The following is a 14,015-nucleotide window of genomic DNA, read 5'->3' as shown; positions in this document are numbered from 1 at the left end:
ATTCTAAAGAAAACAAAAACATGTTTACCTTGAAGGAAAAAGAGTATTTTTCTAAGTCATAGAATCCCAGCATTGAAAAGAACTTTAGAGACTATCTATTCCAAACTATAGAAACAACAACAAAAGATCCATTTTACAGAATTCTAATAAGAATTCAACTACCCTCTGAAGTGAAGATCTGAAGTGAAGGAGGGGGAGATCCCACTCCTTCTTGGAACAGTCCAATAAAGTCCACTTTTCAGTTCTGCTACCCAGAAGTATGAAGCTAGATGGCGCCATAGTGTTTAGGGTGCTGGGCAGGGAGTCTGAAGTCACATTTCTGAAGTCAAATCCAGCCTCACACTTTTTAGCTGTGTGATTTAGCAAAGGAGACAAACAAGAAGCCGTCAGAAGAATAAAAGAAATTCAACAAAGAGCAGTAGAGCAAAAATATAGGGAAGAATGATATGAAATAAGAGTTTCAAATACTATAGACAATTTAAATAGGCTGGAGACTGGAAAAAAAAGACAATGGATTTACTAGTTAAGAGACTTTTAGTAAGGTCAAGGTGACATGGCAAATGACCAAGGAAAGGATTCTTGGAGAACAAAGTGGAATTTAAGCTAGTCCTTGAAAAAGAGATGATTTTTTGTTTGTTTGTTTGTTTTGAGTCTATGTCTCTATTTCACCTGAGCTGGAAGTGCAGAGAGTATTCAGTCTCTATCCCAATATTTATCCCTACAGAAACTTTAACTTAGTCTGTTTTTCTGAGTTGGAACAATCTGCTCTTCCCCTCCCTCTCTCCCTCTCCCCTGCCCACCCTTAGGTAGCCTAATGTCCCTTACCTCCTCTGGGTTCCTCATATTGGTACCAGGCTTGGTACAAACATCTATTGACTTCAGTTCTACCATAACTCAGATGATCCATCAACCTTAGTCTTTCCAATACCAAGGATTGTAGGTTTGTCCCTACCATAGCTGGTTGACAGGAAGAATTTCAAAAGGCAAATATGGGTAATTCCCAGAGGTGGGCATCCCAGACATAGTAGAGATATAAAAACTAAAATGTATGGAACATGCTCATAGAGCAGTGATCTAGTTTCACTGGAGCATGGAGTATATGAAGGAGAGTAGTATCAGATAAAACTGAAAAGGATAGCTACAACAAAGCTTCTTTTAAAAAAAAATCATTTTTCCTCAATTATTTATTTAAAAAAAACTTTAGCATTTGTTTTTTTTTTTTTTAAGTTTTGAGTTCCAGATTCTATCCTTCCCTCCCTTTCATCCTCTCTCTATGAAATGATTAGTATATGCAAGAATTTAAAACTTTTCCATATTAGTCATTTTGTGGAAGAAAGGAAAGAAGGAAGGAAGGAAAGAAGGGAGGAAGGAAGGAAGGAATTCTTCAGTCTGAATTCAGATTCCATTAGTTCTTTCTCTGAATGAGGACAGCATTTTCTATCATGAGTGATTTGGAATTGTCTTGGATCATTGTATTGCTGAGAGTAGCTAAATCCTTCACAGTTGTTTATCATACAATAATGCTTTTACTGTGAATAGTATTCTGGTTCTGCTCACTTTAATTCTATATCAGGTCATGTAAATCTTTCTGGATTTTTCTGAAATCACCCTGCTTGTCATTTCTTATAGCACAATATTATTCCACTACAATCATATACTTACATACATACATATATATATATATACAACTTTTTTGTCATTCCCCAATTGATGGATATACCCTCAATTTTTAATTCTTAGCTACCACAAAAAGGTACTATAAGTATTTTTGTACAAATGTATGAATTTTCCCTTTTTTGAGATATCTTTGAAAAACAGACCTCCTACTGGCATTGTTGAATCAAAGGATATCCACAATTTTATAGTTCTTTGGGAATAATTCCAAATTGTTCTCTATAATGGTTGAATCAGTTCACAACTCTACTAATAGTTGCATTAAGTGGCCAAGTTTTCTCACATCACCTCCCACATTTATCATTTTCCTTTTTTGTCATGTGTGGGATATAAAAAGACCCTTACCCAAAATGACTATTCAGAGATCACTCAAAGTAGAAAGCAGAAAGATTGTTTGTTGAATCCTCATGAGGATGAGCAGTCCCACCATGAGATAAGGGAAAGAGAAAGCTCGAGGTAAAAGGGCTAAAGAAGTAGTAAAGATACATAGCTTTTATGTAAGAAATTGCATCACAAATAAGAGAGCATTGAAAAGGCGGGGAGACATCTAATTGATAGTTGCGATCTGGAGAAATTGGAATGAAAGGTTTCTGTTTCCCCAAAATCACTTGATTTCCAGGAAAGAGAAAATCAGGCCTTCAGGCTTTAGATAATCAAGCAGACAGTGGTCAAACTAATAGACTAAATATCGATAAATGTCAAACACTAATAAATGTCACTAACTTAGGTTAAGTAAATATAGGCCTGCACATATTATATTTATGCAGGTCATAGGGAGACATAGAAATAATGAAAATAAAATACAGAAAAATAATTCACACATTCCTGTAAGTTCTTACCTTATCTTTCCATTCCACACAGTCATATTAAACAATCTGATAGGTATAAAATGGTACTTCAGAGTTGTTTTAAGTGGAATTTCTTTAATTTGTAGTGATTCACAACATTAAAAAAATATATAACTATAGATAGCTTTGATTTCTTTATCTGAAAACTGTTTGTAGAATAGTGTTTTTTTTTAACCCTTTTATTGTTGTGGACATCTTTGACAATCTGAAGAAAGCTATGAGCTCCTTCTCAGTTATGTTTTAAATCCATGAAACAGAAATTCATAGTATTACAAAGGAAATTACATTTAAATAAAGTTTTTTTTTTTCCCTATCCCAACTTGATGAATACCCTGAAATCCCTAGATCATATTGGAGATGTATGGACTCCATGTTAGGAAGTCCTGAGCAAGAGCTATGTTGTGAAGGGCCCTGAATACCAAACTAGTGTTTGAACTTTATTAACAAAGTGACAGTTATAAGAGGCTATTTTAATTAACAAAATATATTTACCCTTTTTCAAAGTCCAGTCTTTAACATTCAACTTTTTCACTCAGTGACTTCAATTATTTTTCCTGACTTGATTTAGTTAACTGAAATTTTAAAGGATATTCTCTGTTTGGCCCCTCCATAGTCTTTTTTATTGCATTCAGATGGTGTTTGAATATTACCTTATTTGGAAATATTGTTAAATAAGCAATGAAGGGACAGGTGTTATTTTTATTACATTTTTCTCATCCTGGATTAAATATGAGACGGCTGAGTATTCTTCATTCTTATAAATTGATAGACCAGGGTTATCTTTTTTAGTGCATTGATAGCTCTTTAGCTTCGCACTGTTCCCAAAGAGAATCCCAGAGATAATTCTTGGCAGGTCTTTGGTTAACCTTTTTAGATTAACATAACCTTCTGTTCCTTGAGCAAGACACTCCATTTTCTGACTTTGGGCATTTTCTCTGGCTGTCCCCCATGCTTGGAATGCTCTCTCTCTTCTCAAATATGCCTCCTTGCTAAAATTTAGCCATCTATAGGAAGGCTTTTCTAATATTCCTTAATGCTAATTAGTACCTCCCCTCTAGCTCAATTTAGTTTGCATATGCTATATACATTGAATTCTGAACTTTTTAAGAGAAGAGATTTTTTTTTTGCCTTTCTTTGTATCACCAACACCAAGTACAATGCTTGACACAAGCACTTATATACTTAATATTAATTGACTAAAACTTAAAATGATTTAATTTTTCTCTTTCTCCATTTGCAGCTGACCTTCTGACACCAGGATGGGGAAACAGAACAGCAAACTACGCCCAGAGGTGATGCAGGATTTGCTGGAAAGCACAGACTTTACTGAACATGAGATCCAAGAATGGTATAAAGGCTTCTTGAGAGACTGCCCAAGTGGTCATTTATCCATGGAGGAATTTAAGAAAATATATGGGAACTTTTTTCCTTATGGGGACGCTTCCAAATTTGCAGAGCATGTATTCCGCACTTTTGATGCAAATGGAGATGGAACAATAGACTTTAGAGAATTCATCATTGCTCTGAGTGTAACATCAAGAGGGAAACTGGAGCAGAAGCTGAAATGGGCCTTTAGCATGTATGACCTGGATGGGAACGGATACATCAGCAAGGCTGAAATGCTGGAGATTGTTCAGGTAGGTCTTTTTTATCTCTCTGCCTTCCTGAATTCTTGAACTTAGATAGCATCAGGAGCACCACAACCTAAATCATGTCCCAGATCAGAGGCAGAATGAAATAATCAAAGAGCAGGATTCAAATCTTGCCACACTTACCTGGCAGTGTGACCCTGTACAAGTCATTTAAACTAAACCTCAGTTTTCTCATTTATAAAACGAAAAGGTTGGATTCAATAACCTCTGAGATCCCTTCCAGTTTTATAATCCTAAAAGAAACAAGACTATGAAGGTTTTTGAGGTTTAAAATGTTTTGAGAAAAATCCTTTTATTTTCAGAAAGCTATGTTTAAGGGATAAGGGAGCATAGTAGCAGAGGAAACAGAGAGGTGCTTATTACAAAATGTTTAAGGAAGCCAAATTCTTTCCCTAAGTATCTGGGAACTCTAGCAGACACCGGAAAGTGAGGCAATGACATTGTAAAGCATCTCAGTCTAGCAGGAGATCTAGGAACATCACAAAGTTTTAGAGAGGAAAAAGTCTGCAAGAGAGGGAGGATAATCAACATTGATAAATATAGCAGAGATGTTAAGAAGGATAGAGAAAAGAAAATCAACGGTGGCAATTGAGCATCAGTCACAACTTTGCAAAGAGCATATTGAGTATTAAGGTCAGAAGTCAGACTGCAAAAGCTCATGATAACGTGAGGAGACTTAAAAGACAATGGAGTCCAAACTATAGGCAAGAATTCCTTAGAAGATTAAAATCCAGCTTCAGGCACTTAATACTTACTAGCTATATGACTTACTAGCTGTATGTAAGTCACTTAACCCCAATTGCCTTGCCAAAAAAAAATCACTTAGAAGAAATGGGATAGCCTTCGTAGAAAATAAAAGTAAGAAAAAGAAGTAATAGGGTATCATTTCAAAAATGTTAGTTTGATACCTGTTTTAAGCCATTCAACATCAAACTATTCAACACCAAAAGTCTGTGCTCTAGACATTGATGTCAAAGGTTAAAGTTATCAGGTCTACAAAGACCTACAACATCTTCTAGATATAACTCCCCTAATGTTGCATTCATCGTAAGGGATTGAATGTTAAAGTAGGAAATCAGAAGATAATTGTAATAACAGGGAAGCTTGGCCTTAGAGTAACACCTTTTTCAGTATAAAAATTAGATTGATTGTATACTCTGCAGCCAAAGAAGGAGAACTCTCTACAGTCAGTTAAAACAAGACCTAGAGCTGACTATGGCTCATATCATAAGCTTCTTATTGCAAATTTCAGATATAAATTGAAGAAAGTAGAGAAAACCATCAGGCCATGCAAGAATGACCTAAATAATATCCCTTATGAAAATGAAGTAGAAGTAAAGAATAGATTTAAGCTATTAAATCTGACAGAATGCCTGAAGAACGATGGAGAGAGATTTGTGATATTGTGCAGGAGAAGCAACAAAAAACATCCCAAAGAAAAAGAACAAGAAAGCAAATGGCTATCTGATGAGGAAAGAAGAATGCAAAAGGAGAAGGGAGAAAGGGAAAGGTATAACCAGCTGAATGCAGAATTCCAGAGAATGACAAGGAGAATTCTTAAATAAGCAATGTGAAGAAATAGAAGAAAATAATAGAATGGGAAAGATCAGGGATCTCTTCAAGAAAATTTTTGTGATAAAAATAAACATGATAAAAGACACAAATGACTTAACAGAAGCAAAAGAGATTAAGAAAAGGTGGAAAGAATATACACACACAATAAAACACTGTACAAGAAAGATCTTAACATCACTGATAATGTGATGATATAGTTACTGATCTGGAGCCAGACATCCTGGAAAATGAAGGCAAGTGGACTTTAGAAATCATTGCTAAGACTAGAGAAAATCATTACTGACAATAAGACTAGAAGAAAACTAACTAAGTCTAGAAAAATAGAGATGTCTGATGATATTCTTTCCATTTGGAGGGGATTTATTGGTGGACGGTTAAGAATTACCAATGAGGGTTATTGAAGTGTTTTCTAAAAATACATATGAAAAAAACATAATGAATGTCAGTAGGAAACACAGATATGATAAGCTCTGGAAAAAATATGATGAATTTATTATGTATTTTACAAGAACAGCAAGACGTTTATAATATAGAATCAACTGCCTGTGCGATCCTTCCTGTCCTACTTTGCATCTGGAAATGCTTGACTCATTTGCTGTTAGTGAAATTCAGTTTTTTTTTAAAGAAAAATTAATTTTCTCTGCCCTTTAAAGGCTGAAGTTAAGACAATATAAAGCATTAGCTGATTTGCTTTTGACAGAAGGAGCTTCAGAAGGTACCTGGGTAATCAAAAATGTAATATCAATATTATATCATATTACTTATACTAGGGTTGTGTTCTACTTTCCAAATTGCTTATCCGAGTTTCTTGTGATTAAGTTGTCTTTAGTATACCTGCATAATAATATCATTTCTGCTTCTGTTGATCTTCACCCAAATATACTCCACTATGTTTTCTTTCTCAGATTTCAGCACTTAGCACAATGCTTGACAAGTAGAAATACTTGACACACACTTTATGCTTAACAAATGCCTTTTTATTCATTCATTACTTTTTTATTATTTTTTTATTTACAAAACATATGCATGGGTAATTTTTTCAACATTGATCCTTGCTAAACCTTCTATTCCAAATTTTTCCCTCCTTCCCCACCATCCCCTCCTCTAGTTGGCAGATAGTACAATACATGTTAAATACATTCATTACTTTTTAAAAATTTATTTTATATTCAATTCACAGAACAAAACCATCATTTTTGTTAACATGCATAACAAAAATGATTGCATATGAAATTTCAAATCTACTATGTACAATTTTCTATTTCCTCCAAATATGCAATAAAGCTATCATGTAAATTATTTTCCCCTTCCCTTCTTCCTAGAAATGACTCTTAACAGTATAAATAGGTGCATATACACACCCATATGTGAAATTATTCTATACATACTTCTGTTTATCAGTTCTTTCTGTGGCAGAGAATGTTTTTCTTCATATTTCTTTTATTTTTAATTGTGTATTTACATAGTCCAATTGACTTAGTTGCTCAAAGTTGTTTCTAAAATAATATTGCTTTTATTATACATGATATTCTCTTGATTCTGCTTACTTTACTCTTCATCATTTCATGCAAGTCTTTCCAAGTCTAAGATCACTGAGCTTGTCATTTCTTATAGCACAATAGAATTCCATCACAACCACACTATAACTTGTTCAACTATTCCCTAATTAATGGGGATCTCTGAAATACATTCATTCTTATAGTACAGTACTACTTTAATCTTATAATACAGTACTACTACAACTCCATTTTTCCATTGAATAAGGTACACCCTTTCTAGAACTATAATCTAATCATATGCTCTATCCTACCTAAGTTTCAATGACATCTAAGAAATATAATTAATTTCCTTACATTAAGATCACTTGTCACTTTGCTTGTTATATATAGTCTATGAATTTATAAATCTGAGGACATGGATTTTTATTTCAGGTTCCTTATTTGAATTTTGCTTCATGTGGATTACTAGCCATCTCTACTGTTGTTCTTTTGCCTACAGTATATTTATTCACCATATTACCTAATTAGGTAAATATCCATAAGCAGTCTTCTGTTCCATTCCTTTTCAGTGTAAAACATGTTAATTAGATTAGAAAGATTCTAGGTAAGTATTTTCCCAACCAGTTTAAGATATATTTTATCTCTGATCAAAGGTTTGTAATGATCCAGAAAGCTAGATTTCTCTTCTTAACCAATGGCTCAGGAAACGGCAGAGTACCAGGAAGAAGTGCAGCAAACTTCTTCTCCTTTTCCAAAAAACAATACAAAATCAAACCAAATAAAAAGTCTCTTCAAAGATATGTAGAAACTGTACCATATCAAATTTTGATCAGGAAATTCAAGGGAAAAAAAATCATAATAAGTTATTTTTTCCAGCTTTGGACCATCATAGGAAGAAAGATAGAAAAATCTGCAGACCCAGGAGACAGAGTCCTGGCAGGAGTAGAGTACACAGAGCATTCTAGTCAAGAAAAGGATTGAATAGGCAAGAAGAGGTCCCTAACTTGTGTAGGGTGAAGGAAAAGGTGTCAACTGGCAGCTCTGATGCTCACTAGTGAAGAACTTAAATTTATTCTCTATCATTTTATAATTGATTCTATTCTGTGATTAATCCTATTCTTTATTACTGCCCCATATTGCGCCATTGCTTAAGCCACAGTTTTTTTCTCTTTGCTTAAAAGATAAGTTTAGAAGTTCAGTTCTCCTGCTAATTATCAACTTTCTATTCTTCCTTCAAGGAATTTTGTTATCCTTGAGGAATGTAGGTGGACATCAAGGTCTAGTATCTTTATACCATCAAGATATCCTTTAAGGGTGTCTGGTTTGCAATCCAAAGAAGTCTGGTCCACTATATAATTTTTCAGGTCAACTCCAACAATAAATATTTTTTAGTCTCAGGAGGTAAGGAAAGGGTTGTTGCTAGTCTTCCATTTCTAATTTTTTGCTAATTGTATTATCTCCCCACCCTATAATGTTGCCAATTCTATAATCAATTGAATTATTTCTCTCATTCGTTTAGTTCTCTTCTTCATTCTGTTTATTAAAAAAAACTATGTGTTCTGCTCTGCTCTTTATTGACAGGTTTGTGACCTGTTAATAAACTAATAAACTCAGAATTCTGTACCTCATTTTGCTTTAATTAAATTTACATGTGACACCAGCATGTTCTAAGTCACAAATCTCTGCTAGACCAAGATGGGGATCTGCATCTAGGGATGGTGTTCAAGGAAAGGACTAAGTCACCACAGGGTCTAGGCTGTTTAAGAGGCTGTGAGAAAAATCAAAAGCTAACAACAGCAGCTCTGGAATTCAGACATCAGGAAAAAACCGAGGTCTCATCTCCAGCTTCTAAGCCAGTCTAAAGCTTACAGAGAAATAGCCAGGACAGAAATCACAGACCAAAAGGGATCCTATAGTTCTGACACTGAAGGAGAGCATATCAGCAGGTTGATACAGTTGTGTCTAATAGCAGCTTACTGGAACTCCACACAAGGCAAACCCACAAGTTTACTGCTGAGACCCACATCTAAGACAGAAATCAGACTGCCCTGGATCAGATTACTTTGGAAGCTCTGAAAATTTGTAGGTCCTCAACTTGAGCTGTCCCTAAAGTCTGGGAATAACCTAAGAAAGCAGCAACAAGGTCAACCCAGACTTTACCTCAAGAAGTATGCAGAACCCAACTCTAACATAAAGTCTTAATTTAAGAATTCAAAAAAGAATTAATTTTTGTGTTTTTCCCTTTTGCAAACTGTACATTTTTAAACTATTTCTTCTCTCACAACATGATTATATGGAAATAGGTTTTACATGATTGCACATATATAATCTGTATCAAATTGCTTACTGTCTCAGGGAGGGGGAGGGAAGGGAAGACGGGAGGAAATTTGGAACTCAAAATCTTATTAAAAATGAATGTTTAACAATGTCTTTACATATAAATGGAAAAAGTAAATGCTATCAGAAAGGCTTTTTTAAAAAGCAGAATAAAGTAGAATAAGAAGAAGATTAATGAAAATCATCTTATACAATCAGATCACACATATAGAAGTCTATATAAATAAGGAGAAAAGAGTGTGTAGAAGAATAGGAAACACTTGAATCTCACTTTTATCTGAAATAGTCAAGAGGGAACAACACATACACACACACACACACACACACACACACACACACACAAAGTTGAGTATAGAAATACATTTCACTAAGTGAGGAAACAGGAGAAAAAGGGAGAAGGGACATGGGAAATAAGAGGGAAGATAGACTAAGGGAGGGATTGCTATTTAGCCATTACAGTCACATCTAATTCTTTGTGACCACCATTTGAGATTTTCTTGGCAGAGGTACTGGAATTGTTTCCCATTTGCTTCTCTAGATCATTTTACAAATGAGGAAACTGAGGCAAGCAAGGTAAGTGACCTGCCCAGAATGAAATAGGCTCTGGTTTGAGTCTAGATTTGAACTCAGGAAGATGAGTCCTCCTGATTCTGATTCCGTTTCTGGTCCCTGTGCTTCCTAGTTCCATATTCAATAGTGCTCTTGTATTTGACCAGATTTCTCAGGTTTCCTGATGCCCAATGGCATACATCTGTCATTCATGTGGCCAGGGCTTAAAAAAGCTGTTGGCAGGAGCAATGGAATAAGGGCCTTTCTCTCTCTCTCTCTCTTTCTCTTTCTCTCTCTTTCTCTCTCTCTCTGTGTGTCTTTCTGTCTCTGTCTCTCTCTCTGTCTCTGCCTCTCTGTCTTTCTCCTCTGTCTCTCTCTATATATCTCTGTGTGTGTGTGTGTGTGTGTGTGTCTGTCTGTCTCTGTCTCTATGATAAGGCAAGAGATTAGTGCTTAATTATAAAGGACAATAAGGTAGAAGTACACTTCTCAATTTGCTGGTTTTCAGAACTATTAGAAATTCTAATCTAAAGAAGCCCATTAGAGCCAATGCCTTTGATATGGCACCAATTTAATTCACTCATCAGGAAAAAGAAATGAAAACAATATGCTACCACCATTTAGAAAGCAGTGAGTCATAATGCAGAGAACCTTTCTGGTCCTTATTTGAACAGTTTTTGGCAGAATTTGGCAGAAATTCTTCTCCAAGCCAGTTAGTACAGTGGATGTTCCTAAAGCCAAAGTTGTGGATTAGCTCCCTTGATGAGATGGTTACTAACATGATGCAGGAATTCCTCTGGTTGGCCAGAAATGAGACCGTGCTCTCTGTCACTGAGCTCTGCTGTCTTGACAGATACAAAAATAATAGACAATGCTACCGAAATTGAGTGACTCCAAGTGAGATGGACAGAGGTTAGACAGACTGGAGGAATGCCTCAGAGCAGAACCCTAAATCTGATGGAAAAGAATGTAAAGTCTTTGTATCACTCAGTGACTAGCATGTAGTAGGTATTTAATAAGTGCTTAATGAGTCTAATTGAATTGGATTAAAATGAAGTGAAAGTTCTTTGTAAACCACAAGGCTCATGCAGTTACAAGGGGGGTCCCTCCCACCCTTCAACATATGGTGATCAGCTAGGCTTCTGTGAAAGAGAAAGACTGGGACATGACTCTTAACTTTGGCTTGTTTATTTCATCAGTTATGAACCATATTCATGTTGATTTGGCCTGGAATGCCTTTCATGCTCAGTTTCAGGAGTCTGTTGCTTTGGGGATGAAAAAAATAGAAAACACAGAAAGGGAGAAATCGTGAAGGGCAGAGTACATGAAGATTCCCCTCCACATGCTTCAACATTCAGCCTAAATCTGGCTGGACAGGGGTGAGTTAAACTGAGCAGAGAAGACCCCTACTGCCCCATAGGGCTTTATATTCATTCAGAGACAAGAATAGGATATTTCAAGCTTAATTAAAAACAGGATGTCCGTGTTAGTCCTTTTTATTGACATGGCTAAAAATAAAGTAGGGAAGCAGCTTGGCTCTTGCTTTCTCTCTGTGTGTCTCTCTGCTTCTCTGTCTCTCTCCTCTCTCTCCCATGTCTCTCTCCCTTCTTCCCTCTATCTCACCTTCCTTCTTTCTCTCTTTCTCTCTCTTCCTTCTTCTCCTCTTTCCCTCTCTCATTCTCTTTCTCATTCCCTTCTTCTTCTTCTCTCTCTCCTTCTCCCTCTTTCTTTTCCTCCTTCCTCCTTTTATTATCTCTTTCTATCTCATTTTCCCTCTGTCCCCTTCTTTCTTTCTCTCGTTCCTTTCCTTTCTCTCCCTCCTCTCCTCCCTCACCCTCTCTTTCTTCCCCCTCACCTCTTTCCATTTCACTTTATTTTTTCCCTCCCTCCTTCCCTTGTTTTTTTCATGGTTTGATTCCATTAAAGTTGAAAAAAACCTGAGCTAATGAAAGGCATGATTTGTTTCATATTACTGTCTGGAGTCCTGTCCTTTCTTTTCCAGGATCTTGTAGCTACCACTTTTGAAGTCTTAATACGATTGCATCTCAATCATTTTCACTGTTAGAAGGAGAACAGAAGCTCAAATTATCCCCAAGTCATTTCTATTTGGTTTTGTAGAAAACAGTATGGACTCAACAAGGTTTCAGACTTGGAACACTGGCTAAGTGGTGATGCCATTGACTGAAGGACTGAAGTTAGAAGGAGAAATGGATTTCTAGGACAAGATGATAAGCCTAGTGATGGGCATAAATTCCTACCTAGCCTCTAAATCTTAACTCAAATGTTTTGCTATCCCTGAAACTTATCTTAACTTTTAGCTGAGCAATGCGGACCAACTCCAAGCTCAGAAAGTACTATCATGTTCCACATTTATTCTGATCTGTGCTTGTCTTTTCCCTAATGATAATAATAATAATAATAATAATAATGATAATAATAATAATAAAGATTGTAAGCTTCATTGTGAACCTCATTTGAATTTTATATCTTCCCAGGTACTTGGGGGTAGGCTCTGCAAAGAGTAGGCATTTCGGTTGGGTGAATTAAATTTGAACTGAGTTAAATTGGACTTTATTAGTAGAAACTAATTGAATTGAATTTGAGGTTTTGATGGGATATTAACATGACCTGTACTATAAGGCTTGGCTATGAAAGTTTCATACTCAAAAATCCATCACATATCTATTCCAATCCCTTTTTATCAATTGCAGTGGAGCTGATTTTTGTACCTGGATCCTATGATGGGAAATTTTAAGAACCCTGAATCCTGGAATTTAAATTAGATTATCAGGAAAAACTCAAAGGCATTCTCTCTCTCTTTTTTTGAATAGTATGACATATCTTTGAATATCTTTTTTTTTTGACTTACCATAAACCAGTGCTTCTTAAACTTTTTCCAAGAAATGTTTATGCAACTCTGATTGCATATAGGTATTTTATGTAGGTATATAAAATAGTTACACAAATAAAACAATTACTGATAATAAATCATATAGAAATTTATTTTAAAACAATTCTTTGGTATACATATAATTTTGCAAATAAAATAAAATAATAATTTGTGAATAATAAAAGCAAATTTCATACTAATGAAATGGATATGCTTGTTAATTTTTACATAAAATATTAATCTTTGTGAAAGTTTGATACCTTTTATTGTCAAATTTTTCACATCCCCCACATTCAGTTACATGACCTGCTATAGAGTTGAAACCTACAGTTTAAGAAGCTTTGTCATAGATTAGGAGGATGGAGAATGCCTAAATGCTACAGACCTCATCTGGCCACCTAGGACATTTTTTCCTCTGCTTTCCAGCCCTGTTCCAGGGGTAGAGGATAAAGATAGGAAGGCCATTGTCTCTTTAGGTTTTCCTCCATTTTAAATAAAACCGACCCAGAGTGGAGAAGGGGAGCAAAGGTACTATTCAGTACTTAATCACAGAGCATTATTATAATAACATGGCCTAAAGAAAGAGCTCTCTTATTTGTGCTTCAAGTGCAACACCCACATCACCTCTGTCACTTCAGGAATCTGTGATCTATTGTTCCTTGATGAGAGACTGTCTGAATGTGACCTGACAGAATAATAATTTTCAAATAGCTTTTTAAAAAACATTTTTCTTTTTAAATTTTAGGATACCTAAGCTTAAGCAACAAGATGCTTTGATTAAATAATCCTAGGAGAGCAGGGACTTTGTTTTGCATTTCATTGTGACTCAGTCCTTCATATACCTGGCATATAGTAGGGCCTTTATGAACATTTATTGAATTGAAAATTCCAGGGTGATGTTTCTGGGTTAACTTGAATCTTCATGTTTGGTGCAACAATTAGCATTAATGGGAATGTTTCCTTAACTAAATCCATATCACAGCTCTAGCTG

At 35.4% G+C, this 14,015-nt stretch overlaps 1 protein-coding gene across 2 annotated transcripts in view; it reads left to right on the top strand.

The window, feature by feature from the left end:
• Nucleotides 1–14,015, top strand: part of NCALD (neurocalcin delta) — a 413,773-nt gene that overhangs the window by 386,004 nt on the left and 13,754 nt on the right. For both annotated transcript variants that reach the window (XM_051970948.1, XM_051970947.1), the window contains one exon: nt 3,763–4,159. In XM_051970948.1, the coding sequence (XP_051826908.1) occupies nt 3,782–4,159 (378 nt within the window). In that variant the 5' untranslated portion in view covers nt 3,763–3,781. The remainder of the gene's footprint in view (nt 1–3,762; nt 4,160–14,015) is intronic.

Source organism: Antechinus flavipes, chromosome 1 (genome assembly GCF_016432865.1).
Source record: "Antechinus flavipes isolate AdamAnt ecotype Samford, QLD, Australia chromosome 1, AdamAnt_v2, whole genome shotgun sequence".
Lineage (NCBI taxonomy): Eukaryota > Metazoa > Chordata > Mammalia > Dasyuromorphia > Dasyuridae > Antechinus > Antechinus flavipes.
The sequence above is the reverse complement of the archived record's forward strand: the minus strand, read 5'-3'. Positions and strand labels throughout refer to the sequence as shown.